At 39.0% G+C, this 26,290-nt stretch overlaps 1 protein-coding gene across 1 annotated transcript in view; it reads right to left on the reverse strand.

The window, feature by feature from the left end:
* The window catches only part of LOC116298823 (dynein axonemal heavy chain 6), a 49,290-nt gene extending 26,586 nt beyond the window's left edge, over positions 1-22,704 (reverse strand). Inside the window, exons 1-40 of the mRNA XM_089036039.1 lie at positions 22,054-22,704; positions 21,925-21,957; positions 21,145-21,593; positions 20,598-20,810; positions 20,044-20,098; positions 19,510-19,644; positions 18,911-19,049; positions 18,063-18,210; positions 17,299-17,485; positions 16,719-16,900; positions 16,230-16,338; positions 15,592-15,712; positions 14,646-14,950; positions 14,427-14,528; positions 12,713-12,862; positions 12,173-12,301; positions 11,698-11,811; positions 11,359-11,502; positions 10,545-10,754; positions 10,072-10,185; positions 9,850-9,948; positions 9,252-9,432; positions 8,777-8,873; positions 8,425-8,529; positions 8,154-8,224; positions 7,895-7,977; positions 7,524-7,670; positions 6,707-6,817; positions 6,295-6,420; positions 5,470-5,625; positions 5,054-5,149; positions 4,629-4,694; positions 4,406-4,543; positions 4,061-4,214; positions 3,251-3,522; positions 2,810-2,911; positions 2,419-2,529; positions 1,613-1,702; positions 1,375-1,470; positions 770-1,066 (exon numbers count right to left, since the gene is read on the reverse strand). Coding sequence (XP_088892165.1) covers positions 770-1,066; positions 1,375-1,470; positions 1,613-1,702; positions 2,419-2,529; positions 2,810-2,911; positions 3,251-3,522; positions 4,061-4,214; positions 4,406-4,543; positions 4,629-4,694; positions 5,054-5,149; positions 5,470-5,625; positions 6,295-6,420; positions 6,707-6,817; positions 7,524-7,670; positions 7,895-7,977; positions 8,154-8,224; positions 8,425-8,529; positions 8,777-8,873; positions 9,252-9,432; positions 9,850-9,948; positions 10,072-10,185; positions 10,545-10,754; positions 11,359-11,502; positions 11,698-11,811; positions 12,173-12,301; positions 12,713-12,862; positions 14,427-14,528; positions 14,646-14,950; positions 15,592-15,712; positions 16,230-16,338; positions 16,719-16,900; positions 17,299-17,485; positions 18,063-18,210; positions 18,911-19,049; positions 19,510-19,644; positions 20,044-20,098; positions 20,598-20,810; positions 21,145-21,593; positions 21,925-21,957; positions 22,054-22,254 — 5,838 coding nt within the window. The 5' untranslated portion in view covers positions 22,255-22,704. The remainder of the gene's footprint in view (positions 1-769; positions 1,067-1,374; positions 1,471-1,612; positions 1,703-2,418; positions 2,530-2,809; positions 2,912-3,250; positions 3,523-4,060; positions 4,215-4,405; positions 4,544-4,628; positions 4,695-5,053; positions 5,150-5,469; positions 5,626-6,294; positions 6,421-6,706; positions 6,818-7,523; positions 7,671-7,894; positions 7,978-8,153; positions 8,225-8,424; positions 8,530-8,776; positions 8,874-9,251; positions 9,433-9,849; positions 9,949-10,071; positions 10,186-10,544; positions 10,755-11,358; positions 11,503-11,697; positions 11,812-12,172; positions 12,302-12,712; positions 12,863-14,426; positions 14,529-14,645; positions 14,951-15,591; positions 15,713-16,229; positions 16,339-16,718; positions 16,901-17,298; positions 17,486-18,062; positions 18,211-18,910; positions 19,050-19,509; positions 19,645-20,043; positions 20,099-20,597; positions 20,811-21,144; positions 21,594-21,924; positions 21,958-22,053) is intronic.
* Between the last annotated feature and the right edge of the window lie 3,586 nt (positions 22,705-26,290).

A 26,290-nucleotide genomic window follows, 5' to 3' on the forward strand; every position in this document is an offset into this window, starting at 1 on the left:
ATCCATCCTTACATTCATTCCATCTCCCATCTATCCATCCATCCACCCTTACATTCATTCAGTCTCCCATCTATCTATCCACCCACCCTTACATTCATTCCATCTCCCATCTATCCATCCATCCACCCTTACATTCATTCCATCTCCCATCTATCTATCCACCCACCCTTACATTCATTCCATCTCCCATCTATCCATCCATCCACCCTAACATTCATTCCATCTCCCATCTATCCATCCATCCACCCTTACATTCATTCCATCTCCCATCTATCTATCCATCCACCCTTACATTCATTCCATCTCCCATCTATCCATCCATCCACCCTTACATTCATTCAGTCTCCCATCTATCCATCCATCCACCCTTACATTCATTCCATCTCCCATCTATCCATCCATCCACCCTTACATTCATTCCATCTCCCATCTATTCATCCATCCACCCTAACATTCATTCCATCTCCCATCTATCCATCCATCCACCCTTACATTCATTCAGTCTCCCATCTATCCATCCATCCACCCTTACATTCATTCAGTCTCCCATCTATCCATCCATCCACCCTTACATTCATTCAGTCTCCCATCTATCCATCCATCCACCCTTACATTCATTCAGTCTCCCATCTATCCATCCATCCACCCTTACATTCATTCAGTCTCCCATCTATCCATCCATCCACCCTTACATTCATTAAAAACTCCCATCCACCTATTCTTTCATTCTTATAGATCTTATAACTTATCGAAATTTCGACATCCTTACCCTTGTTTCTTCCTTCATTTTCTCGCAGGATCTTTCCATCCATGACTTAACATAACACCTCCATCCAAGATCTTTAGGGTCCATATACACCATACCACAACGACTGACGGTGGCTGGTGAAGCAACGGCCAAGTCTTGCACCTCGAACAACATGTGGATGGTGTTATTCAGCTTGATACGTTCACTATTGGCCAAACAAAGCATCTTGTTATCATCCAGTACGGTATTCATGTTCTCGATCCACAGAGCATCGACTGGACCATCACAGATAATCCACTTGTGATCTGGAGTGGTTTCCTGCAGGTTTAATTGAAATAAAAGAAAGTAATGTTGGAAAAAAAAAATCGATGTGATGATGAAGGTGGTGATGTTTCTGATTTACTTATGACAATAAATAGTGGTAGTGACGATGATGGTAATGACGATATTGATGATATTGCTGATAATGTCGTTGATAATTTTGTTCGAGATAATGGTGATAATTGTAATGATGATGATGGTGATGATAATGTTGACAATGGTGGCGGTGTTGGTGGTGATGGCGTTGGTGCTGGTAGTGCCGGTGATGATAATAGTAATGATGATGGTAATGATAAAGCACTAACCTGTACACACTGTCTGACTTTAAGAGCCATTAGTCCATCTTTCCATTCCATTGTCAATTTATTGACTTCACCGTACAGCTCACCCATGGTAATGGACTAAAAAGAAATCGATCAGGTTGTCATATATCAACTGATAGAAATCCAAACATGAATGTTACACGTCTGGATAACGTTATGTAATGCTAACGAGCATCATACACATGACAAGTCAAAAAGAGTACAGGTAATCAACGCTAACCTTAGGATTTAGGATGTGGGTGTGGACCGGTAGATAGTCAGGGTTATCAATACCCTGCGCATGAAGACTGGTCAGTGTGTCTCTCAACATCTGCAGTAAAACAATGGATTGGTATTAGCAAACTAAAAAACTATACATTTATGAAGAAATACAAAACGCGCGCGCGTGCTGTGTACAGTTATAAAGCACGCGGGGGTTGGCAGAGCACGAGAGAAGTGTTAGGAGAAGCACGACGCGTAGCATCGGTATGCGGTGCTTTATAACTTGACACAGCACAGCAGACTAGTTTTTAATTTTTTTTATAAAATACGAATTACAATAACCGTTATTTTAGATAGGAATGACGCCACTGAAAGTGCACGCGCCTGCTGTGTGCTCTCATAAAGCACGCGCTCACAATCAATCAGCACGCAAGATTTATAACAGTTATTTTATAAATATTAATAAATAACTAGTTTAATCAATTCATTTAACCGTAATGCCTTTCCATTTTAGAGGACTTCAGAAAAAATATCCCCCTCCAGAGAATAAAATTCTATACTTGAAAACTAACAAATTGTACATCTTTGTAAATGACTACCTAGCTACAAATAGACCCAACCCATTTAGGAGCAATGTCTTTTCTTTTTAGAGTTCTTCAGACCAACTATTCCTTTGACAATTAAATTCTGTGCTTGAGTTGCATTTTTAAAGCAAGCATAAACAGTTTTTTGTGCATGGGATTTCTAGAAATCACTTAAACATCTTTTCCTTGCGCATTTAGAGATCTAGAGGGGTGATATAAAATGTAGATGAGGGATACATACGTTCATGTTGGTTGTCTTCGCACTGCCAGTTGGTCCCACCAACATGACACCATGACGAACAAGCATCGTCTCGTAAAGCTGGATGACTTTCTTTACAAGGGATGGTAAAGGCTGCAAAAGAATTACACGAGGGTCAAACAACAGCAGCAAACAGCAAAAACAGTAGCAGCAGCAGCAACAATAAGAACCGCATCAGCAATGACAGCAACAATAGTTACAACAGCAGCAACAGCAACAACAGTAGCAACAGCCGCAACATTAGCAGAAGTAGCAGCAAAGACTGCGGTGGGAAAATGGTACATTGCCTCCCCCCCCTCCACCTATAATTGAGACCTCGCTACACCCCCTGATCTAGGGTTTAGAGTATATAAAAAACATCAAATCGTCAAACCTGTAGTTTAGCAGCCACCATACAGTCCTCAATGGTTGATTGTAATTTGCCATAGTCATGATCTGGAATCTCTTTTCCAGGAAACAAGTCCGACAAAATAGCCTGTCATGATAAGATGGTACAAGAAACAAACATTACTAACGAGGCCGAGGTAATGTTTTCTCATTTCAGATCACGAGGACTTCAATCTCTTTAGTACCATTCCTTTGTCTTCCGTTAACTTTGAGAAAGTAATTGACTGAACATTTCCTCATTATGTGTCTTCTCATGCGCAACCGTTAAAAATACTCTAGGAAATGACATGGTGTCTGAAATGGGGAAAACATTACATCCGAGCTAAATTGGTTAATCAAAAAAAAAAAAAAGATTTTACTTATTTGAAGTTTGAAGATTGCGGAAACTAAATGGCAAATATAAATGAACACTGAAAGAGTTCCTTACCCTAAACAAGATGGCATCTGCAGACAAGAACTTTGGTAAGTTACTATCTCTTAGAGCTCTGATCAGCACTACATCTTCAATCAGATCGGGGTTGCCTCTCTTAAGGGCACCGGCCATGACCAGCACAGACTTGACAGCTCTCATACCGAAGTCATAATGGTCTTGTTGTGAGAGTTGTTCACTGCAGAGTCTGTACATCTGTACCATCTTACGAGCCAGGTTCTTGGAGGACTCAAAACCTTCTGAGTACAGGATGACTTCAGCAATCAAGGCTGGAAAACACAAGACAGGCAAACTATAAGTAACATCCACCTATCCATTTATTATTAACCAACACCCTTCAACACCACAACCGGCAAAGTTATTGGCAAGGCTAAGGTACGGAATTGACGACATCCGTTTAACCAATCATATTGCAAGTGATTTATCAGTAAATCAAGCATAGCCGTCACGGTCACGGGACGTCAATACGGTAGTTTTTCAATATTATAGATACCCAGTTGCATCCGTTGAGCAACCAAAGAAGTGGATGGGGAAAAAAAAAAATAGTTGGAACAATAAGAAGAGGGGGCCGGAAAGAAAGGTGGAAGTATAGAAGAAAGGGGCCGGAATGAAAGGCAGAACTATAAAAGAAATGGCCTGGAGTGAAAGTTAATACTATTAAGAGAGAAGGCTGGTGTGAAAGGTAACACCATAAAAGAAAGGAGCTGGAATAAAAGGTGGAACTAGAAAAAGGGGGGGGGGAGGGGTCGAGTGAAAGGTGGAACCATCAAAAGAAGGGGCTGGAAAGAAAGGTGCATCATTACATACCATAATCAGGCACCATCATAGACATCGGTCTGAACAAAGCCTTCAGGTTATCAGGTAGTTCAGTACGTCCAGCATAACCAGGATTCATAGTGATAAAAGCAGCACAACTTGGAACTAGTTTGATCTCACGACCCTCAAACATGAAGCGAGAAGCCTGTGGTCAAAATCAAATATAAATTAGATTACTATAGACTTTATGAGTAATAAAATAGCTGTCATAAATCTTGCTCTCTGATTGGTCGAGGTGTAATCCTGTTTATTTGACCAGGAGCTTATATCAACGTAGCCACATTCCTACGGAAATTTTCCTTTGAGTAAATACCGCGATAACTAACTACCCCTTACCTTATTGACTTTAGCGTTCCTAATGGTTAGTAACTGCTGCGCGATGACAGACAACACCTCGATGTCGATACGATTGAACTCATCAAAGCAACACCAGGCACCAGATTGGGCCAAACCAGAGAAGAATCGACCCATCATCTGTTAGTGGAAACAAGCAAATTTGTTTGATGAATATCCCATGGCAAACTGATGGGAAAAGAGTAAGCATATCACTATTCCTAACCTTGAAATCCAATCCTTCGGAACAGTTGAATACGACGCATTGTTTAGCCAGAGCTTTTGCTAAGTCCTGAAATAAAACATCATCTATTAGACATTGTTAGACCATATCGTAGAGTTTGCGAAAGACAGCGTAAGACAGCAAAAAAGGCACAATAAGGTTAGAATGGTGAAAGCGACAAAGACAGCAGAAGAGTTATGGCCGTATAAACGTAAAGACAGCAGCACTTGCTCGAAGGTTTAAATTACTATCCACAAGGGCGGATCCAGCCAAAATTTTCTTCCGTCAACACAACGGAAAACAAAATATAAAAGCATCGTTTTTTTCTGCTGAAGGGGGGGGCTTCAGCCCCCATTTGCCCCCCCCCTGGATCCGCCCTTGATCCAGGATGGCCAAGAGAAGAAAACATAATAATTAGTAACACTTACCTTGGTAGTCTCAGTTTTGCCTGTACCAGCTGGTCCTGCAGGCGCACCGCCAAGATCCAGTTGAAGCGCTCCCATTAGACACAAATAACAACGATCCTGAATAAACAATCAAACGAAGTTAAAAAATATAGACCTTTTTGTACAAACAGACCCGTGTTAGGTACGTTCGAATGTTACCAATACATGTGCTTAAAGACAGGACAAAAATGTACTTGAGCGCTGGCATATGTTTTTCCAAGATAATATATCATAGAAAGCGCAATACTGCCTAACATTCTCCACTGTTATTTAGTAATTAGATTTTTTGAGTCCTCCTCCAGATGTTCTCCGGTGTTCTCGAGCTTTTTAAGGAGATAAACAATGAGTCAGGATATTGGGATCTTAAAAAATTACTGTTTCGATACGTCATTACTTACAGTCAAGGGAGTGATGACCAGACGAGGTGAAGCACCGAGATACTCGTAGCCATAGATGTACATAGAGTTAGACATGCGCACGACGCAGTTATCCAGATCTGGGTCCCAGTAGTAACGAAGCTGCTTTACCCACTCGAAAGTCGTATCACTGTCAACCTGAACAGAAAACATATCAAATATAACATAAATAAATAAATAGAGGATATTACATAGGCGCGTGGAGATACGAAATTTATCTTCGAGTGTTGAAAAGATCTCTCACAAGTGAGCGCAGCGAACGAGTGAGAGATTTTCAACACGAGAAGATAAATTTCGTATCTCCAAGCGCCCATGTAATATTCTGTTTATTATATAATTATCAATGGAGTATGTTTTGGCTTTTTCAGGCAATTATTTCCGTGTATTTTTGAATAGTCATCGCAATGGTGTTATCTTCACACGTGAAAATAACATGTTATTTTCACGTGTGAAGATATCAATTTTTCGAAATAGAGAAAAATAGATATTTCATTGGTAATTATATAATAATAAACTTTATTTCTATAGCGCACTTATCCTATGCTCAAGGCGCTTAACATGCCATTGAATGTACAAATTACTAGGTCATTGGAGTAATATTCTGTTAATATTGTAGGTCATCAAGGTCAAGGACAAAGTTCTTGTGAGCACACTGTTAACCGTCCTGGGAAGAGCTGCGTTTGGAGGTCGCTGTCTAGATTGGCTTTGCCTTTTTACTGCAAACTTTTAGCATACACTTTGCAGCTTGCTTTCTCAATTAAACCTAAAGATATCACCATCAAGCACTTCAATTACTAGCTAGTTCACCTTTTTTTCCACCAAGCCTGACACGATGTCTCTAGCATGCACATCAATGGTAATTAGAGCTCCTAATATATTACGAGTCAGTTTGGGCAGCTCACCACGTACAAGGGCAGCAAGCTTGTTCAGGTTCTGAATAAGAAATAATTTGCATCCAATAAGTAATGGATAAACATTTAACATGGATTCCCGAATCTGTGGGCTGAGAGTAAGATAAAAAAATTTCCCTGGGAAATGCGCGCAAATTTATTTAGAGTCACTCTTCATGACACACCCTTAATAAGGGACTCGATAAATATTGAACCTTTCTCTTTCAAATCGCTTCTCCCGCCTTCTCTCTTTTCTTCGGTCAGACTGACGCAAATTGCAATGTTAACGAGTGACATTAATTTTCTTTCGTAAAAGAGAACGCACATACCTCAAAGGATTTACTTTCTTGTTCTTTCATCGCTTCTAAGCGGTCACCATCTGAAGTCAGACCCTCGGTGATATCACGACACCACATGGTCTGGGATATTGTCAGTACAATCTGCCAGCAAACAACGAAGATGTTTGAGTAAAATTTAGAGAGGGAACCACAAGCGCCTTCCTCTAAGGCCTGACGCATGCGCCAAGGCGGTTTGACTACGCAATGGTAGCATAATATTTGGAAGGATAGGAAATTCTATTAGAGCTATTTCCCCAGGGTCCAACTAATCAGCGTGCAGCTTACACTTGATTTTACCACACTCAATAGACCTTGGTAACACATGAAATTCTCCAAAGTGCGAAAGTGTTTGACTGTTTGTGAGTCAAGATAAGAAGCAATTTTTTGCAATTCCAGATGCAACATGGCTTTCAATTATTTTAAAAAAATTTGTTCTTTGTGCACATTTTCAGCATAACATTAATGGTTATGAATATTCAAAGAAACATTAAACATGCAAATTCGGCGTAAAGAACGTTTTGTGCGGGTCCAACATCCAGTTAACCGAAGTCCAGTCCACGGTTCCATATCTTACAAAATAAAAATCTCAGTGCAGAAAGCAAAAGTGCAGAATTTAGAAGCATAAATCAAATTTTGGAAATTGGATATGTTTTTGCTATACCTAAAAATCCAGTCAACCGACCTCCAGACCAATCCCTCAGTCAACTCGATTCTTTACATGACTACAGAACTACATGCCTGACTATATTTAATATATTTTATGGACAACTTTGTTTCCAAATCAAACAAGTTATTAGATATTCATTACCTGACTAGGGTGTAGAGTAACCCATTCCTCTCTTGGTCTTGATTCATAGTCAGCTATTGCAGCCTTGGCGAGACGCCTCAAAGATGTCACCATACTCTCCTCTACTTTACCTAGCCAGTCCTCTACGTTGCCTCTTGCTTTCAGACCCTGAGAATAACGACAACGAATTGTAAGAATTTAGCGTTTAATAAAGAGTGTTAGGTTTTGGGAGAAAAACAATAAACCCAGAGAAAAATGCTAAAATCAAGGGACACTCTACTCGCATGTGATGCTCAGTAGAGCAATCGAACCTGCAAGCTCTAGAGGCGAGAGGAGAGTGCACTACCCCTATGCTACCCTAGATGCCCTATAATGAACATTGAGGTATATACCTTTCCAAGGCTGACTTTCTCCCCTTCAGGTGAAATCATCCCAAGAATATCATTGGTCATCTGTGTTTTACTGGCAGATGCAGCTGTTGATATCAAATGTGCAATTAGTCTCATACTGACTTTTCTTAAAAGTTCTTTGACGGGTTGCCTGTGTTATCAGGCATACCTGCGGTATTTGCATATGTGAGCCATCGGGTGAATTATTGCTTTATGTTCATGCAGGGGGATAATGATCATTCTTAACATACGGATTACTTACGTCTTTCGATGGGCGAGACTGGTTTGTCTTGAGGAGTAGATGGTGCCTGAACTGCTGTTCCAAACTCCAGCCTAACAAAATGATGACGCTATTAATATTATGCCAGGAGTAGCGAGGTCTCAATCATGGGGAGACAATGTATCATTTTCCCGCCAAATCCACAGGAATCCCGCATGAATTAATTAAATTTTTGTGCCGAGTGCAAACTTTTTTTTGGAGATAATAGATACATACATTAGCAAATCAGTTATGCAACATAAAATCGACTTACTTCGAAATTGCATCAAAGCATTTCTGTAGATGTGGTTGAACAGCATGTGGGTTACGAGTTTGTGAAAGAATCTCGAGGAGTTCATCGTTGGACAAGAAATAGAATCTGTAGACATGAGAAATTATCAAATTCGATTATTAAGAACCTGTAAAAATAGTTTGACAGACAATGTTCTATAAATTGGTTTTGGTAAGACCTGTGGCGGAAAATTAGCCGAAATACCATGTTTCGCAATTTATCTTGAATTTAATTTATCACCCCAGGTCGCTCCAATTTTTGGCCACAGGTATTCATATAAGAAATTTTTTTGTTCCAATCTGTAAGAGACATCTTATGTGTTGTATTCAGTTACCTTGGAAAGATGACACATTTAGACTCGAGATACGCTTCAAGACACTTTTGAATCTGATCCAGTAATGCGTTGTTATTCTGGAACGTCTCTAGCAAACCTTCAAAAATCCAATACTTGCAATCAGTAGATGCTAAAGTAATCAAGTAAATAATACATTTTCATTCCAATATGAGGAAGATTAAAAGCGTGACTGAAAGTGCGCACTTGTAGCATGAATTTGAATTGTGCCGACACAAGTGTGCAGTTTCAAAAAAGCGCAGAATCATTGGTGCGCTAGCAAGAATTGTCAAGAAAGCGTGCCGCTAAGAGTGCGCAAAAAAAACAAAAAACAAAAAAAACAAGAAACAACAACAACAGCAGCAACAACAACAAACAAAAACAAACAGTAAACAAAAACAAAACAGCAGAAACGCCTTATTCTTTAGTGTGCATAATAGAAGTTTTGAAGAGGGTTTGTGCTTGTAAATTTATTTACCTGGTTGAGTGGCAGCCCGCAGAGCATTGGGTAATCTGTAGACTTTCCTCATGATCTCCTTCCATGATTTATCCACCGTCATGAACATCTTGGCCTCGGCAGGTAACTGCCTCTGGATGTCAGGAGCACTGAAAATACTCTCCAAGTACAGCCAGTTTCGTTGACATGTCATCCACTCATCCTATTTAATTATAACAATATCATATCATAGATAAGATAGCCTTTCAAAACAAGGTAGCATAGGTTTTTATCGCTATATAATGTCACTCGATCGTGATATGGAATAGCATCATTTACTACAACTACCAGGATCCCTTGCGCACCTCCTTTTGTTTATTTCATTAGCACAAATGGTCTTAATATTGTTATGAGGAAATACACACTTGAATCGCGAGGAATTTTGGTAGTGGTAGTTTAAAAGATGACATCATTCAAAGGGCAATACCCTTGTGAACCAATCCCAGGGCGCTCAAACATTGTTTCTGCTAATGGTCATGGTACGCCCGTGCCTTAGCTCATGTAAAACTTGCTATAAATGATCATAGGACAAAAAATCATTTACTAAACTGATAGTGGTAATTACAGCTACATTTCTTACCAATGTCTCACTGAAAAGGTGTAACTGTCTTTGCCAGTCTTCTACTCGTGGTTTAATGGGTCCGACATGGCGTGATCCTGCTATGGTTGATATATTGATCTGCACAAACAAGAATATCAGTTTCAGAAACAACAACGAAATACCTCATATTTGGTGTACTTAAAAATAATTTCATCTTATCATTAGCGTAGTGGCTATGCTTGTGAAGAGACAAAGACTCACCGTACTGTCATCGAGAACAGCCTGGATGTCATCTACACCACCAAGAATGAACACGTCCTTGGAATCCCGGTGAGGAAGAACTATAAACTCTGTAGACTTCCACGAATCTTCCACCTGAACAGGTTAAAACATTGGTTGATGGATTAAATGACTATTTTTATCTTTCCGTTATGAATACCTTTTGTCATCAATGTAGTAATTGCGAATTTCTTTCATTCTTTTCTTCTCATTTTGTTTCTTCCCTCCATTCCTTCAATCTATCTATCTTTTCCCCCATCTTCATTTATTTTTTCTTTTGTCTATTTATTTATTCATTCATTCGTTCATTCTTTCGTCATTTTTTTTTTTTTTTTTTTTTTGCTAATCGAAAGATCTAATATCACTAGAAGAACTGCTGCAAATCCTTTACTCTCAATCTTGTTTTTGTAATAGGGTATAAGGATAAGGATTAGAAACATGACCATCTTGCCTACCTTCTTAAGTATTCCCTCCAGGGATGCTTCACTCGATGCCTGTCCAGACACCTCCTCAATCGATTCAGTGTGTTCAAACGCTTCTATTTTATTCAAGAGGCCAATAGTGAGAGGCTCGTCTTCCTTGAAATGATAGTTAAATATCTGTTGGATCTGATCCCAGTGGCGCTGCTTGAGGGCTGGATTCCGAAGATTTGTGATGACAGGAAGCTGATGAAATAAAAATACAAAAATGAATAAAATACAACAAAACAAAATATTTGGCATCGCCATTCACAAAGACTGACCGATCTTTATCATCGTCCATTATGATGGACAAACGAATACAAAAGAGAATGCACGTGGGAAAGAACAACCTAACGAGCAAGCGAACTAACATGCGCAATGAACGAATAAACAGACAAAGGAGCGAGGTAACGCGCACAGGCACACGCAGGAACGAACAAGCAAGCTAACGCTCACATCCATACAAGAACAAACTGACAAAAACGCGAACGCTCGCTCACAAGAATGAATCGATTAACCAAAAGGCGAGTTAACTCTCGCAACAGGAAAGAACAAACGACCAAACTAATGAGCGCATGAAAAATCGAATTAACAAAGAAGCAAACCAGCGATCCCACCCAAGAACGAAAAAAAAAAGATTTTAAAAAGGCGAAATAATGTGTGCACGCGCCCTAACGAACAAGTGAATAAACATCCGCGCGCGCGCAAGTGAACTAGCCCACGTACGCCACGTATGTGTAAGTGGACGAACACAAAGAAAAAATCTGCGTGCACACAATGTGATCTAGTTTTTTTGTCCTTATCTTACCTTGTGTCTCATGGCGTCTACTTTCTCTTTAAGAATCGGCACCACTGAGTTAGGAGGAAGACCCTTCTCAAGTTGCATTACTGTTTTGACGTACTTCATGACGCTAGTGTTGAGAGCTTCAGGATCCACTTCGTTGAAGGGCGTCTGAAAAAAATCACAAATATAAAAATATGAAGCCAAAAGTTATGGCTATTGAAGTGATGGCATTTTTTTGGGTCCAACGGATACGCGAACTGGCAAAATAAATAAGTTAAGTAAAATAACTGCCACTTAAAAAAATCACAATGATCGCGGTCTAATGCCGTGGTATATTAATATATATGGAATATCGGTGCTTACCTCGACCCATTCATCATTAGAAACATCCCATTCAACCAGGGAATTCCACAAAGACTGCTTGAGTTTAAGTTCGCTATGAACGATTTCAAGCTCTTCATATTTCGTAACCTCTACCTACAATACGAATGTTGCTTGAATTAAGGGGTTTTTCATTTATTAGCACATGGAGGGGCGGGGGGGTGGTTGGCAACATAACATGGAAAGCTTTACAAACTAAACCCAATCTCCCCTCCATGGTTGATGCAGCAATTGCACAATCCCCTCCCCTCCCCCCCCCCCCCCCCCCCCCCCCCACACACACTCTTCCTGTAGGCTTTTCAATATGAGAATATGATGAAGAAAACTTTCATGCGGTCCTGTGGTAAACGTCATAGTGCGTTGCATATCAAGATTGCAGTGTCTCGCAGCGCAAAAACTGCAGCGCATTTTTAGTAAGGCATAGAAGAACAAATAGCGCAGAATCCGTTTTTCGCACCTTGAATTTTTTCTGGTGAGCCTTATACGTCTGTGCTAATTCTTGTAGTTCGTCCATCTTGACCTGCAGTTCTCTGAGATAGTCTTGAACATCTTCAGGTTTGGAGCTGGAATCCAAGATCTTTGGGTCCTATTAAATGAATGTTTTTGCAAAATTAATATCATAGCTCACATACTTAAAGGTTTTCTTTAATGATATCAGGAACAAAAATGTTCGTCTGTAGGATTGCTATAGGGTCGAAATTTCTTCGTGATGTATAGCCTGTGAGACAAATCCCTCGATTCCCGCATGTTGCTCGGAATAGTCCCTTTCACAGTTCAATGCGCGAAGCGAGACGAACAGTGAGCTTGCAATGATAGAGAAATTTGAATAATTAAGGTGTTAAAAAGGGTTTCTATCATGGTGCAGGGAACTGTGAAATGGAACTATTTGTTTCTGAGAAAACAATTTGTTTGAAAGAACATATTCAACATCTTTAATAAATATCCAAGTACAAAAACACCTTAATATTTTAAAGACACGTTATTACATGGTTCGTACCTGGGCTTTCTGTTTGACCTCTTTGACTTCTTTCCCCAGGAGTGAAATGTCCTTATCCATACACGTGCAGAACTTATCGATGTTGGCGTCCCTCTCTGCGAGAGACTTGTCGATCACATTACGCACTGTCGTCACGGTGGGTCTTAAAGTCTACATGCATTGAAATAATTACATGAATAAGACTAGTAATTGAGAATTAGTGAACTGAAGAGGTTTTGGTAAGGTGGGGTCGTGACCCGGTATCATCAACATCATCGCTGCTATCAAGCTTGCATCATCATCATCAAGAATGTTCAACTACTATCATCAACACCATCAACACCACTATCAACGACACCATCAACACTACTATCAACGACACCATCAACACCATCAACACTACTATCAACGACACCATCAACACCATCACCACCACTATCATCAACACCATCAACACCACTATCATCGACACCATCAACACCACTATCATCGACACCATCAACACCACTATCATCGACACCATCAACACCATCACCACCACTATCAACGACACCATCAACACCATCACCACCACTATCATCAACACCATCAACACCATCACCACCACTATCAACGACACCATCAACACCATCACCACCACTATCATCGACACCATCAACACCACTATCATCAACACCAACAATACCATCACCACCACTATCAACGACACCATCAACACCATCACCACCACTATCAACGACACCATCAACACCATCACCACCACTATCAACTACACCATCAACACCATCACCACCACTATCATCAACACCATCACGACCATCACCACCACTATCATCAACACCATCACCACCACTATCAACGACACCATCAACACCACTATCATCAACACCATCACCACCACCACCACTATCAACGACACAATCAACATCATCACCACCACTATCATCGACACCATCAACACCACTATCAACGACACCATCACCACCACTATCATCAACACCATCAACACCATCACCACCACTATCATCAACACCATCACCACCATCACCACTACTATCAACGACACCATCAACACCACTATCATCAACACCATCAACACCACTATCATCAACACCATCACCACCACTATCATCAACACCATCACCACCACTATCAACGACACCATCACCACTACTATCATCGACACCATCACCACCACTATCATCAACACCATCACCACCACTATCATCAACACCATCACCACTACTATCATCGACACCATCATCACCACGAACATCTTCTTTAGTGCATCATCATCATAAGAGATCATCATGCAACAGTATCGTGAAGATTATCATCACCACCATCATCTTACATTATCATCAAGGATGTTTATCCAGTATTATCATCACTATCATCACCACGACCATCATCTTGAATCATCATCATAAAATATTATCACGTGATCAGTATCATCAAGATTATCATCATTACCATCATCTCGCATCATCATCAAGGATGTTTGTCCAGTATAATCATCATCATCATCATCACCACGACCATCATCTCGAATTACCATCATAAAAGATTATCGCGTGATCAGTACCATCAAGATTATCATCACCATCATCTCGCATCATCATCAAGGATCTTCATCCAGTATTATCAAAACCTCAGTTCAATTATCATCGACGTCAACATACTACAACCGCATCATCATTATGCGTTTTTATAAATTCATTAATGATGTTCATACCTGGTAAACAGCCAAGTCTTCTGGTGGCGTGGGAACTTTGTACGTATCGATTAACTCATACAATTCCTTGATAGTTGTTGCATCTTGTTCGATATCATCAATCTGTAAATTAAAGACCAGAGAAGATGTAACACTCAGTGTACTTATGAAACCTTGAAGATCGACGTATTAAGCACTATAAAGTGCTGCTTGGATGAACATTAGTTCAAACTAAAATACCTTTTCCTGTATGTCATCGAGGAATGTCAGAGTCTTGACATACTCTACTGTACTCGAAGGCAAAAACTCCAACTCAAACTGTGCGTCTTGGCAAAACTTCATCAATTCATCTGTTTTCTTTTTGGCCAACTTTGGCAGGATGTCATTGATCACCTCCAGACACTTAAGTGGAGATGGTATCAACACTTCCTTGAGTTTCCTCAGATCACAGAGTATCATTCCAATAGGTTTCTTTTCTTGGATAGCCACAGCTTGATCGTGCTCCTTGGTGTACTTATCCAGTGATGTGGCGAAAAACTCAACATCTAAATAGACAGATATGAACTTTGAGTTATAATGGGAAGCAAGAACAGAGCAATTGTAAAAACTCTTCTCCATAACACCTGTGACCAGGAATTCATTAGAGAGTTTACAGCGCTTTCCAATTAAACGCGCGAAATCGTACAACTTGTCGCCGCGGTTAAGTAGATTTGGTGGACGTCAATCAAGGCGTTTCCATGACATTCCATAGGCACGTGCCCTTGAAAATTTTGCGTTTTCCGAAAATGCCATGAAAACACCTTAATTGACCTCCAAGAAAAACTTCTTTTGTCGCGACAGCAATTTGTACGATTTCGCGATTGCCAGATTGTAAGCATCTCATTAACGACAAAAAGTGAAACTTTAATTGACAAGCATCTTCAAAATGTCTTTAGAATTAGTAAAGCAACTTTTCTTTGGTGAGAAGGTTTGCAAAAGGTAAAGTAAAATGCAGGGAAGCAATGAAAGTGTGTTTACGACGTCTGCAAGTTGCTGGGGTGGGGGCGTGATGCTTGTCTCACATTGTTCAGACATGAGTGCTGTAGACGGTTGTTTATTCTCAGGTTTCTTTCCTCCTTACACAAAACGAAAAACCTCCACCACCAACAACTGCACGAATTTTATAAAAATATTCTATATAGATTACCATGTTCTTGCTCTCTGATTGCCTCCAGATCAAGACTTTCATTCTCTTGATAGAACTGCCTGTAGGGTTCAAATGTGTTGGCATACTGCCATGCAATGTCATATGCACTGGAGATGGCATCCTGGAAAATAGACACATTCATTGCAGCTAAATTGTTTTTACAACAGTTAAAAGGCCTTAAACTATCATTCTGAAGTGTATTGCTTAACAATTTATGACATGAAGTAAGACTGTACATGATTGACGTCTTATTTACTACAGCTTGTGAAATGTGCATGGATCTAATTAATCAGAGAACATTATTACAAGCTCAAGCATTGGCAACTATTGCATTATGTGCCTCGTGGTTGTGTGGGGGGCCATCCTGTAAGTGGCAAGTCTCGGGGATATGCTCCCTCTTTGCAAAGTCCATTATTTGACACAATGTTATAAGGGTTTCTCAAGGTCTTAATATGCTGACATGCAAATTCATATAGTGATGTTTGAAACACATGACTTTCAAACATACTGTAAGTGGCGAGTCTAGGGGATATGCTCCCTCTTTGCAAAGTCCTATTTGACACAATGATATAAGAGTTTCTCAAGGTCTTATGATGACATGCAGATTCATTTAGTGGTGTTTTAAACATACAACTTACCCTTATACTCTGGATGATCTTTTGTAAGTGTCTATCATCTTCAAACATGGTGCTAAGGCTTGGTCCTTCACCAACTGTCTTTTCTTCAACTTTTCCATTTATAATAGGTCTGGAAAAGAATCCATATATAGATCAAACACAATCAACATAGATTGGTCATAGTCCAGCAATACTGTCACTTCCATTTCTATGTGCTTTTAGTGTATTAACATCACAGTTTCACAAAGTCTACTTTCTTGTTTACAAATGATTTAGCCTGTGAACATGGCTTTCCAGGCAGGAGACTGGGGAAGTCCCCCTTTCCCTCCCCAGTCCCCTCACCGGATAGCCATGTTCACAGGCTACAAATGATTTGAAGATATGCACCAAACGAATAGTCACTGCTGCAAACAATAGGACTGTTCCCTAAAAGTCTTCATGGTAAATAATTAAGCATTGCATATTGTCGAAGTAGTCCATAAAGTTACTACTAGCTGCATTTATACACACCTTGTGAAAGCATCAAAATAAGGATCAGGAACTAGGTTCATCACACTGAGAACAGCATCCTGGAACCTCTTGATGACCTCACCCAGACCTTCTTCAAAGTCATCAAGACCGGGGAAGAAGAGCAGAGCTTGGGGTTCCATTAAGAGTTCTGTGGTGTAGAGAGGAACCAGCTCAACTTGTTCCTGTGAAAAATGAAATAAAATAAATTGTGACTATTGAAGAATGCATTATCATTTATGTGTGGTATAATGGATCGTATTGATAGGTAGAAGGATAGGAAATTGATGTATGTATGGGTGGGTATAAATAACATGGATAGAATGATGGATGAGTGGATAAACTTGTCATCACTAATCACCATGCACTGCAAAGTACCGGTGGTGCGGCTCAATGGGGTCAAACAGAAATCATACGAGGTGCAATGATGATACGCGAAGGAAAAGCAAAATAAAATATACCGTACTGACTGGATGGAGAAATGGATGGGTAAGTGAATAGATGGATGAATGGGCGGATGATTAGGTAGGCCCTAGGTGGATGAAAGGTTGAATGAATTATATAATTATTATCCTTTTCTTACTTTTTCTAACTCAACTGAGTCACTTTCTTCGCTTTTTTCTTTCTCCTCTTGTTCTTTCCCCAGTATTGCTGCTAATGATGGTGCATGCTGAAGCTGTTCTTCAAGATAGTTCAACATGGTTGCGACTGAATTGACAGCTAGGACATGCATGGTGTTAACGATAAGGTAGTCGGCAAGGCGTATGAAGCTAAAAAAGAATGCAAATACTGTAGGTCATCATTTTACAAAAAATATCATTTCTCGATTAAACCTTTAGTGTAGCAACAAATATATTCAATGACAGTTTTAAATCATTTGGTTGATAAACTGGTCATGATGTACTGTCAGTAGTAGAACTATTTGTGATGGTAACAGGACTTCAGGTAAAAAGGTGATGACACAGACATGGTGAGATGACATTGCACACTTAATTAGCATATGATATGACATGGTTATGCTACGCATGCTGTGACTGGCGGGGGGAGCAAGGCTGACACGCTTGCCTTTGTTTTGTTTCCTTTAACACGCTTTATATTAACAAGGTTGGTCTGTTAAATGACATGATCAGAATGCAAAATAACTCATCAAAGTAGATTTGTATCCTACAAGGTGTCACAGCAGAATTTGATGGTTGCCTTCGGCCAACTATTGATAGAACTTTAAACAGGACTCTGCTTTGATCCAAGGGCTTTTCTTCTGTACAATCCTCTATCCACAAGACCTAACAGGTTTAATTCCAATTTGATGTGTGAGTTAGCTATGCCCAGACTTCATTGATACAGTACCTTGTAAGTCTTCTGCAATGGCTTCTCTTGTTAGCTTGCTCAGTGTAGGTCATCTTGTCTGGTGCATCACCATACACATCCATTTCATAACCATTAGCCATCATGTACGATGAAGGTGACTGTCCCATGCCAGATGGGTCCATCTCATCTACAACATCAAGTTTGATGAAAACTGTAAATTACCAAATGAATAGATCATTGCTGATGATAATAATTTCAGTGTCAACTCCCTTTAGAACAGACACCTTTTTTGAAACTTAACCAATAGGATACACTTGTTTCATGAAAATGTAGCTACATGTAAGCAATGCCTCCCTCACACAGGGGTCTTAGAGGGTGGGGCAGTTAAAAGGAGCTGTAGCCCTCAACCTTTTTGCTTCTAAAATTATAATATGATATTGAATGAGGCTTTGCAACAAACATTTTTGTTCATTATGCCATACATGGAATAATGTTTTTAGCTACAAGTCTAACTAAAGTGCTCAATTAGAATTGACAGAAGGTCATTGAACATGAAAAAAAGAAGTGTCCCTAAATGTGATAGTGAGGAATGTCATGAACTCATTGACAAAGGGTAACAATTTAGTCATTAATGGGTAGTGTAAAGCCCTGTTTACTCTAGCGATTTTTGCAGAAATTTTTGCTGCGATTTTTTTCACAATTTTGTCCATAATAAATGATGGTAAAGGATTTACTTGAAAAGTTTTTTTCAGAATACCAAGATTTTCCTAGACGAATGTCTCTTTTGAAGGATGAGACAAAAGATTTCAAATTTCCGAAAATTGCCACAAAATTCACAGCAAAAATCACTGCAAAAATCACCAGTGTAAACAGGGCTTAATACCAACCTCCATACATGCCAGAAGGACTTTCCAAATCCATGAAATAGTCATCTGGTGTAAACCCTGCCTCAAGGAGAGCAGTTCGGCATGCACTTCTCACAACTTCTTTAACAAGGTCTCTAAATTCTGCAAGCCTCCCTGCAACCTAAAGGATGCATCAAACTGCAGTTAGACACACTGTCAAATGCTAAAATATATAATTAATTTTATTGCCAGCATTAGAGCCATATATATGTAGTTTAATGAATTTATACCAAACTTTTACCATGTTATGTGGTGATTGGATGTTGGATTAAGTACTGGAAATCACATGGGAAGCCATTTCTATGTTATGGACTGAGGTGTACCCACTTAAAATTCAAGGACTTAATTCAAGGAGTATACAAGGACCCAAAGATGAATTTTTTAAGGAGTATGTTCAGCTAACTATGCCAAGGTTTTACACAGTGGTTACACTGGCTGTTCCCACTCATGATCATATGAAACTGCTTTATTCAACTGAATCGGCATAATAAATCATTGATATTATGGGTAGGAAAAATATTTGGTGCATGCACATAATATAAATGCATATGACTAAACAATTTAGGAGGTAATGTACATACCTCTTCAAGCTGTTGAAACTGAGCATTCCTGAATTCGTCCAGTGTGTAGGTATGCCCCTTTTCAACCTTGCAAAGTCCCATGTCACTGATACGATAGCACATTTCCCTCACATTTAGTAGAGCTGGCCTCAGAGACTGAAAACGATTTGAAAAGAAATTTTTACCATACAAATACATCTAAGTTTAGTAATGTTTTTCTCATGAATTATGAGTTTACTTTAGACATGGTTTTTTACACAAGTGAATATAATAAATGTGGCAAGCTCATTGGTCACAATTTATGTCCCTTATAACAAGCATGTGCATGCTCCTTTTTTGGTGAGTGCCTCTTGTAGAGATAAATAACATTTGAAAAAATTCTTTCTCTGTTATTTTTTTTTCGTGTGTGTGTTCGAAGACTCTCGTCTTGGTAAATACAGTGTGGTAATTTCTAATATTCACTTTACCTTTGGTGAATAATTGTTAAATATTCTAAAAACCACATCAATTAATAAAAAGTTATTAATTAATCATTAATTTATTTTTAATACTTACACCATTCACAATAAACAAGTTCTCTTGAAGGCTGTTTCTACAGTGAGTGATTTTTCTGAGGGAAAGAGGTTCGTAACAAATCAATACCAAGCGCAGTGCCTTAACCAAGTTATATAGAACACTTTTTTTTCCGTAAAGCATATGTTAATGATCAATAATGGCACAACTATGGCTGTCAGGAATCTTGACAGCTTCCTTAGGTGCTTGTGTGGCTGTGTCTAGAATCAAGCCTGATATTAACCCTAGAGATGAGTCACTACACACGTTAATAACATTGTTTTTGAAGACCACAAGAATTATTTGTACACAGGCTTAGTTTTGTTTTTAAGTCATCTATTCATATACACCATTAAAATGCACAGGATTTGTAAACATTGGTATATTGTTTAAGCTGCTGATGCTCCACATAACAGCTGCAAATGATTCACTCTTAAATGAGGCTAACCCTGTGCAGATAACTAGTTTACTCATAAAACACAGTGGTATTGACCCAATGAGAAAAGGGACTATTGCACTAATCACTATAATATACAACCCTTTACGTCAAAACTTACTTAGTCCTGACATTCTTTCTCCAGACAACGAAAGCCTTCCACATTCTGAAGTTCGCAAATGTTGGTATTTTGACCAGCCTCTTGTAGTCCAGGTATTCCTTTTCCCATCTCTCAAGGGACGTGAACTCTGCCTCATTATCATAGACATGTGTAACTCCCTCTGAGCTTATGGTAGAGTGGTCCTGGTGGTTAATGTCTGAGTGCCTCACAATCCTAATTTAGGTGGTTAAAATATTAGGAAAATTAATGGAGCATTGCATTTCTTCACTGTCAGAATAGAGAAGTTACATGTAAATGCATAGCCAGATAGAAGGTACAGCTGTAAACCATCAATTATTTTCGCTCATCCTTGAGGGTGGGAGAGAGGTTCATTAGGAAGAATTTTTTAAATTTCAATGATGGACACAGATTCTGGCACCGCATATGTGATATGTTATATGGTTTCCCACGCCTTTCAATGGGCTATCCATTTCATTTCCAGGCTCTTCCATCCGTCCCCCTTTCCATGCAATTTCTATGACTCCCCTCCCCCCAAAAAGATACTTACTTGACATTGTAAGGGTTGTACTCGATGGATGACCTATCTACTGCAGGGGTTAGATAGAGGAACCCCAGTTTTGGATTCTTCCGAATCAATCTCAGAATTTCTAGAGGATCTCTTATGTCCTCTAGCGACAAGTTGTCTTGTGGCTGTGTGATGGTAGGTTTGGACTGTATGCTTACTCTACCCCTGTGCTTAGTTGAACCTTCCTTAGGGGGTGTCGGCAGTCTCTGGCTCCTTGCTTGTGCCGCTGCTTCTATTTGCTGCTGTTTTTGCTTCAGCTCCTCAGGGAGCATAGGCAAGGGTGAGGATGTGCGATCCAGTGGTTCAACTGAGTCCTTACGACAGGTCTTCTTCTTATCAGGTTCACCAGTCAGTGGTGGGGATGGGCTCTTTTTCTTTAAAATTGAAGCTGGAAGATTCTTTTGTCTTTCTTGGTACCTTGCAAGGTTTGGCTTTGAGTAAGAAAACGCAAATATCATGAACTGTATTTTCAATACTTGCAAAACTCGATAATAAAAAATTCAAAAGAGATCTAACAGAGAATTTCTTAACTTCTACAGTGTATCTTTCTTTTAATACTAGGCTTCTTGATTTTTAAAGTGGAAACTAATTATTTTTATTACACTAAAAAACATATACTCTGTTCTTCGTAGGTTTCAGAAAGTCGTAAGCTTAATAAAATAAAATTGCATGTAAGCTGACATTTTATAGCTAAAAAGAGTGTTATTTTAGGTCTGAACTGCTCAATGATACAGGATTTTTTATCAAGACTTAGAAACTTACCAAGGGTTCAAGTCTTGGTGCTGTAGGAATATTCTATAAACAAACCACAACTATGGTGAGTACATCAACTGTCATCTTTATAGCGTAATTTTCAAACGGACAATCAAGTCGTAATGTAAACTTGCTAACCTTTCTTTCTTGCACTGGCGTTGGTCCAGAAAATTTCAACGCCTTGGAATACGGAGATAACTGAGGTTTACAGTAAATCCTTGATCGTAGTTTATTCTCATCGATCCCTGGAAGTGCAAAAGGGTCACTTTTCGCGTTGTTAGTTGGTTGTCTCGCTCCATTTGTCATCACACCGTTGAAGTCTTGAGCCATTTTTTCCATGATTAAGCTCTTTTAAGGGTAAATAAAACCCACAGACAGAATTTTATTCTATTCCTAGAGTTATTCTCGATTAATTCCTTGGAATATATTGCTTCTTAAAGTCATTATTTTGCTTTGAAACCCTTTAAGTTTTTGTTTTACTCCATTTTGTCCGCCATTTTGTTTCTACTTTGAGTTGCTACGTAACGAAAAATAAACTCGTCAGCCTCGCTTTCGTGTGCGTAAATTCAAGATCCTGGATTCTGGATCCTGGAGTGCCGGATGCACTGACTTTTTTAAACTTCGATTTTCCGAATTGAAATTTAATGCTGATTCCAAGTCTAGAAAAAAAAATTGTTAGTCCTGGTCTTGCTTTTGAGATAACCAGCATTTAATGGCATCAAAGGCCTTCAATGCGCTACCACCTACAATTAAGACTTTATAGAATAAATATTTAAAGACGAAAACAAAAACTAGATATAGCATGGACTAAGTGACTTTTAGTATAATATATATATATATTTTTTTTATTTTAATGGATCCTGTTTATATTTTATATAATTATCATATTTAAAAATAGGTTTTACATGTATGTGTGTATGTGCGTGTATGTATACGTATATGTGTATATATGTGAATTTTGCGTGTGAAGTTGGCATGCTTGTGCATGTATATACATGGATGCATATGTAATTTATCTTTCCTTGAAGCATTACCATATTTATAATTGTATTTTATTATCTTGTTTATATAATTTTCATACAGTCCTTTGGCTAAACGTTGTCGTCGATCGGATCATCCAAACGCGCCTAGACCGAAAAGGATAACGGGTAAATTACCCAGAACTTGCGTCATCCAAACTGCTCGCCAGTTTAAATCTTCGCCGTATGCTCGAGGCATCGTTTTAGCAAATTAAGTGGGATCGAAAACAGCGAGCTCAAGACGTGTTAGATAACATATGCGGCAGCTAGTAACTGTGAATTAATTATCCCATGATCCTTTTCTGCGTCATCAATTTGCGCGCGAGCACTCTTTTCGTTTATTGTTTTGATCCAGGTTTTGAAAGTACCCTACTTAGGGGAGTGAGCGTGGCGTGACGACACTACAACCGTCTGCGTAGGAGACCAGGTTTTGATCACTAAAAACGATACGGAAAGAGAGCGCGCGCAAGTTGATCACGCACGGGAGTGGGGTAAGGCGAAATTTACACTGCATCCGGTTACTAAAAATAGGCCAACCCCGGGAATTTACATGGCGCGCGCGTTATTAAGCAGTTTCTATGTACTTATTGACTGAGTGGGAGGGCCGTACGGGAAAATATTTGGCTCGAGGTGATGCCGTACGGACCGAGCGCAGCGAGGTCCGTACAAATGACCGAGAGCCAAATATTTTCCCGTACGGCTCGACCTTACTTCAGTCAATAAGCATTTTATCATATGACCCTCACGAAAAAAATAAAAAAAAAATTAAAAGAAAGCGCGCGGATTCGAGCAGGGCCGGACGGGTTTTTCCGGCCCGCTTACGTCAACCCGTCCGGCTCCCATCACGTGACTTTTTCCAATGGTTTTATTAGAGCGCGCGAGCAGGGCCGTACGGGTCATATGATAAGGATCCGTACGACCCTCCTCGCTCAAAGCCGTACGGCCCTGTTCACGCCATTTTTCCGAAGGTTTTTCTAAGAGCGCGAGCCAGGGCAGATACGGGTCATATGATGATACCTCTTATTTATGCTCTCTTGGTTTTTCACACTACAGTAATACAGAAACTACTTTTTATGATTGTTTTAAAACTACAAGTAGAAGGAATTGTAAGAATGGCTTAATTCCAAATGTGTTTCAAAGCGAAGCCAAGATACATATGCGGGGAAGACTATATCCCGGGCGGAGAAGTACCCCATAAAATACAATAAATGTATGTAATTTGGTCTATGTTTGGGCCGTGAGATGCACTCTACGCCCGGGATGTAACCTTTTTCACAAAACACACCATTTATTCACAAGCCAAGCCTGGTATTCTTTATCCTTCCATTTTGTTGTATCATGAAGGAATCGTACATGGAACTGAGGCTGATGGAAATGGATTTCTAATCGAAAATCGTTGAAAGGAAAGACCGCAGTCACTCTAGCTCTGCCGGGCGCGAAAATATATTGTGTCACAAACTCAAAGCCGAGTATATTATGCCTATGTTTAACTACAAGACAAATTATCAATAAATAAAATGTCCTTTGGAATTGCTTGGCACTTCATAATCATGTTAGCCAGGATAGTTTTGCCGGACATATAGTGTTTATAGAACGTTGATGCCATCTTGAAGGACAATCTATTTGTGCCTTATGCTAAGCTTTGTGCTTTCGATCGCTAAGATAAATAGGTTAATATGAACAAAAAGGACAATTTTTTTTTTTACAATAACTTACAAATTTCTTGCGCGCTGATTGGTTACGCCTACGCCTCGTGGATCCACACTACTTTGACAATGTGATGACGCAATTTATTGTCAATAAAAATCTGATGTCAATTGGTTAAGTGAAAGTAAGCTTTGTTCGTTTAACTGATATGAAAACATAGGCTTTTTCTCTGATCTATTTAGGTACATATCACTTTTAAAAATGTTTCCTCCAAAATGTGGATAGCACGAGCTGTATAAATTTCACTACCATTTAGATAAAGCTCTGGTCTATTGATGTAGGAAGTTTAAAGAAAAAACTTGGAGCCGTTTTGAAAAAAAAGGCGAAAATGTAATTTTTAGCAAAACTCTAATATTTGAGGTTTACAACGGCAATTAGTAAAAAAAAACATTTATTCAATGAGTTTTTAAGATTTGATGCTGATTTTTCGTAAGTCTCATCCGCAATACTTGGAGATAGGTATGTGAAGACTTCAAGGCAATCCATTCAATGGTAATGTTTCTAAAGTGCGAAGTTTTATATGCTTCAAATTTTGGATCGAATTTTCAAGCGGCGTCATAACTTTTTTTGCCCAAGACTTTTCATCCAAATTTATACACATGCTGCAATAGTACTAGATGATAAGATTCTGAAAATTTTAGAAAAATCCTAACGGGGGATGAGGAGAAAAAAGCCAAAAACTAAAAATAGCACTGTTTGATTTTCGGCCGTAATAGGCTAAACATTTAAAAAATCTTAAAATAAAATGTACTGTTAGAATCTAGGATAATCCAAGCACATTATATGAAAAATACAATTAAATTGACGCAATAGTTTTGCGAAGTGAGCGAGAACAAAACTGTCCAAAATTCGCTCTGAATTAGTTTGGTTCCACCTTAAAGTGCTACTACGACGAAAATCGCTCAAACTTGGATTCAGCTGAAACTTCCTAAGAATACTCTTTAAAGGTCCAATAACCACTGTATGAAGTGTTTTCTCGATATTCAGTACGAAAGTATGATATTTTTACGATTATTTTTTGGAGTCTGTGACGTCATACACTGAACATCGAACATTGCTACATATATTTCTTTGTATATAAATCCTTAATTTATTTTATTCCTATGAAGCCCAAAGGGTGGCTTATGTGCTTATTTCACATTACTTGTGACTATAATTTATATTTTGGGGTGTTTGGATATTTCTTTCTCCCTCTACTACTGATATTTTGATCATAAACTACAAAGAAATGTATGGAGCGATGTTCGATGTTGAGTGAATAACGTCACAGACTCCAAAAAATAGTCGTAAAAATATCATACTTTCGTCCTGAATATCGAGAAAACACTTCATACAGTGATTATTGGACCTTTAAAGAGTATTCTTAGGAAGTTTCAGCTGAATCCAAGTTTGAGCGATTTTCGTCAGAGTAGCACTTTAAGATCACGGCATGGCAACAAGCATGATATGATTCAGTATTCCCAGTAATATTAGCAAACTCTTTACTTACATAAAAGATATTCACTCCTATGAAACAAGATCTTCTGCCAGTGATAATTTCTACACTAGATATTCACGTTTAAACACTCAAAAAGATTCCTTCTCGCGAGTGGGTGCACGTCTATGGAATCAAATACCACCTTTCATTAGGAGTTTATCCAAAAAAAACT

This window comes from Actinia tenebrosa, unplaced genomic scaffold, assembly GCF_029948245.1.
Source record: "Actinia tenebrosa isolate PJP-AT-01 unplaced genomic scaffold, QUT_ActTen_1.0 PGA_scaffold3__52_contigs__length_22856419, whole genome shotgun sequence".
NCBI lineage: Eukaryota > Metazoa > Cnidaria > Anthozoa > Actiniaria > Actiniidae > Actinia > Actinia tenebrosa.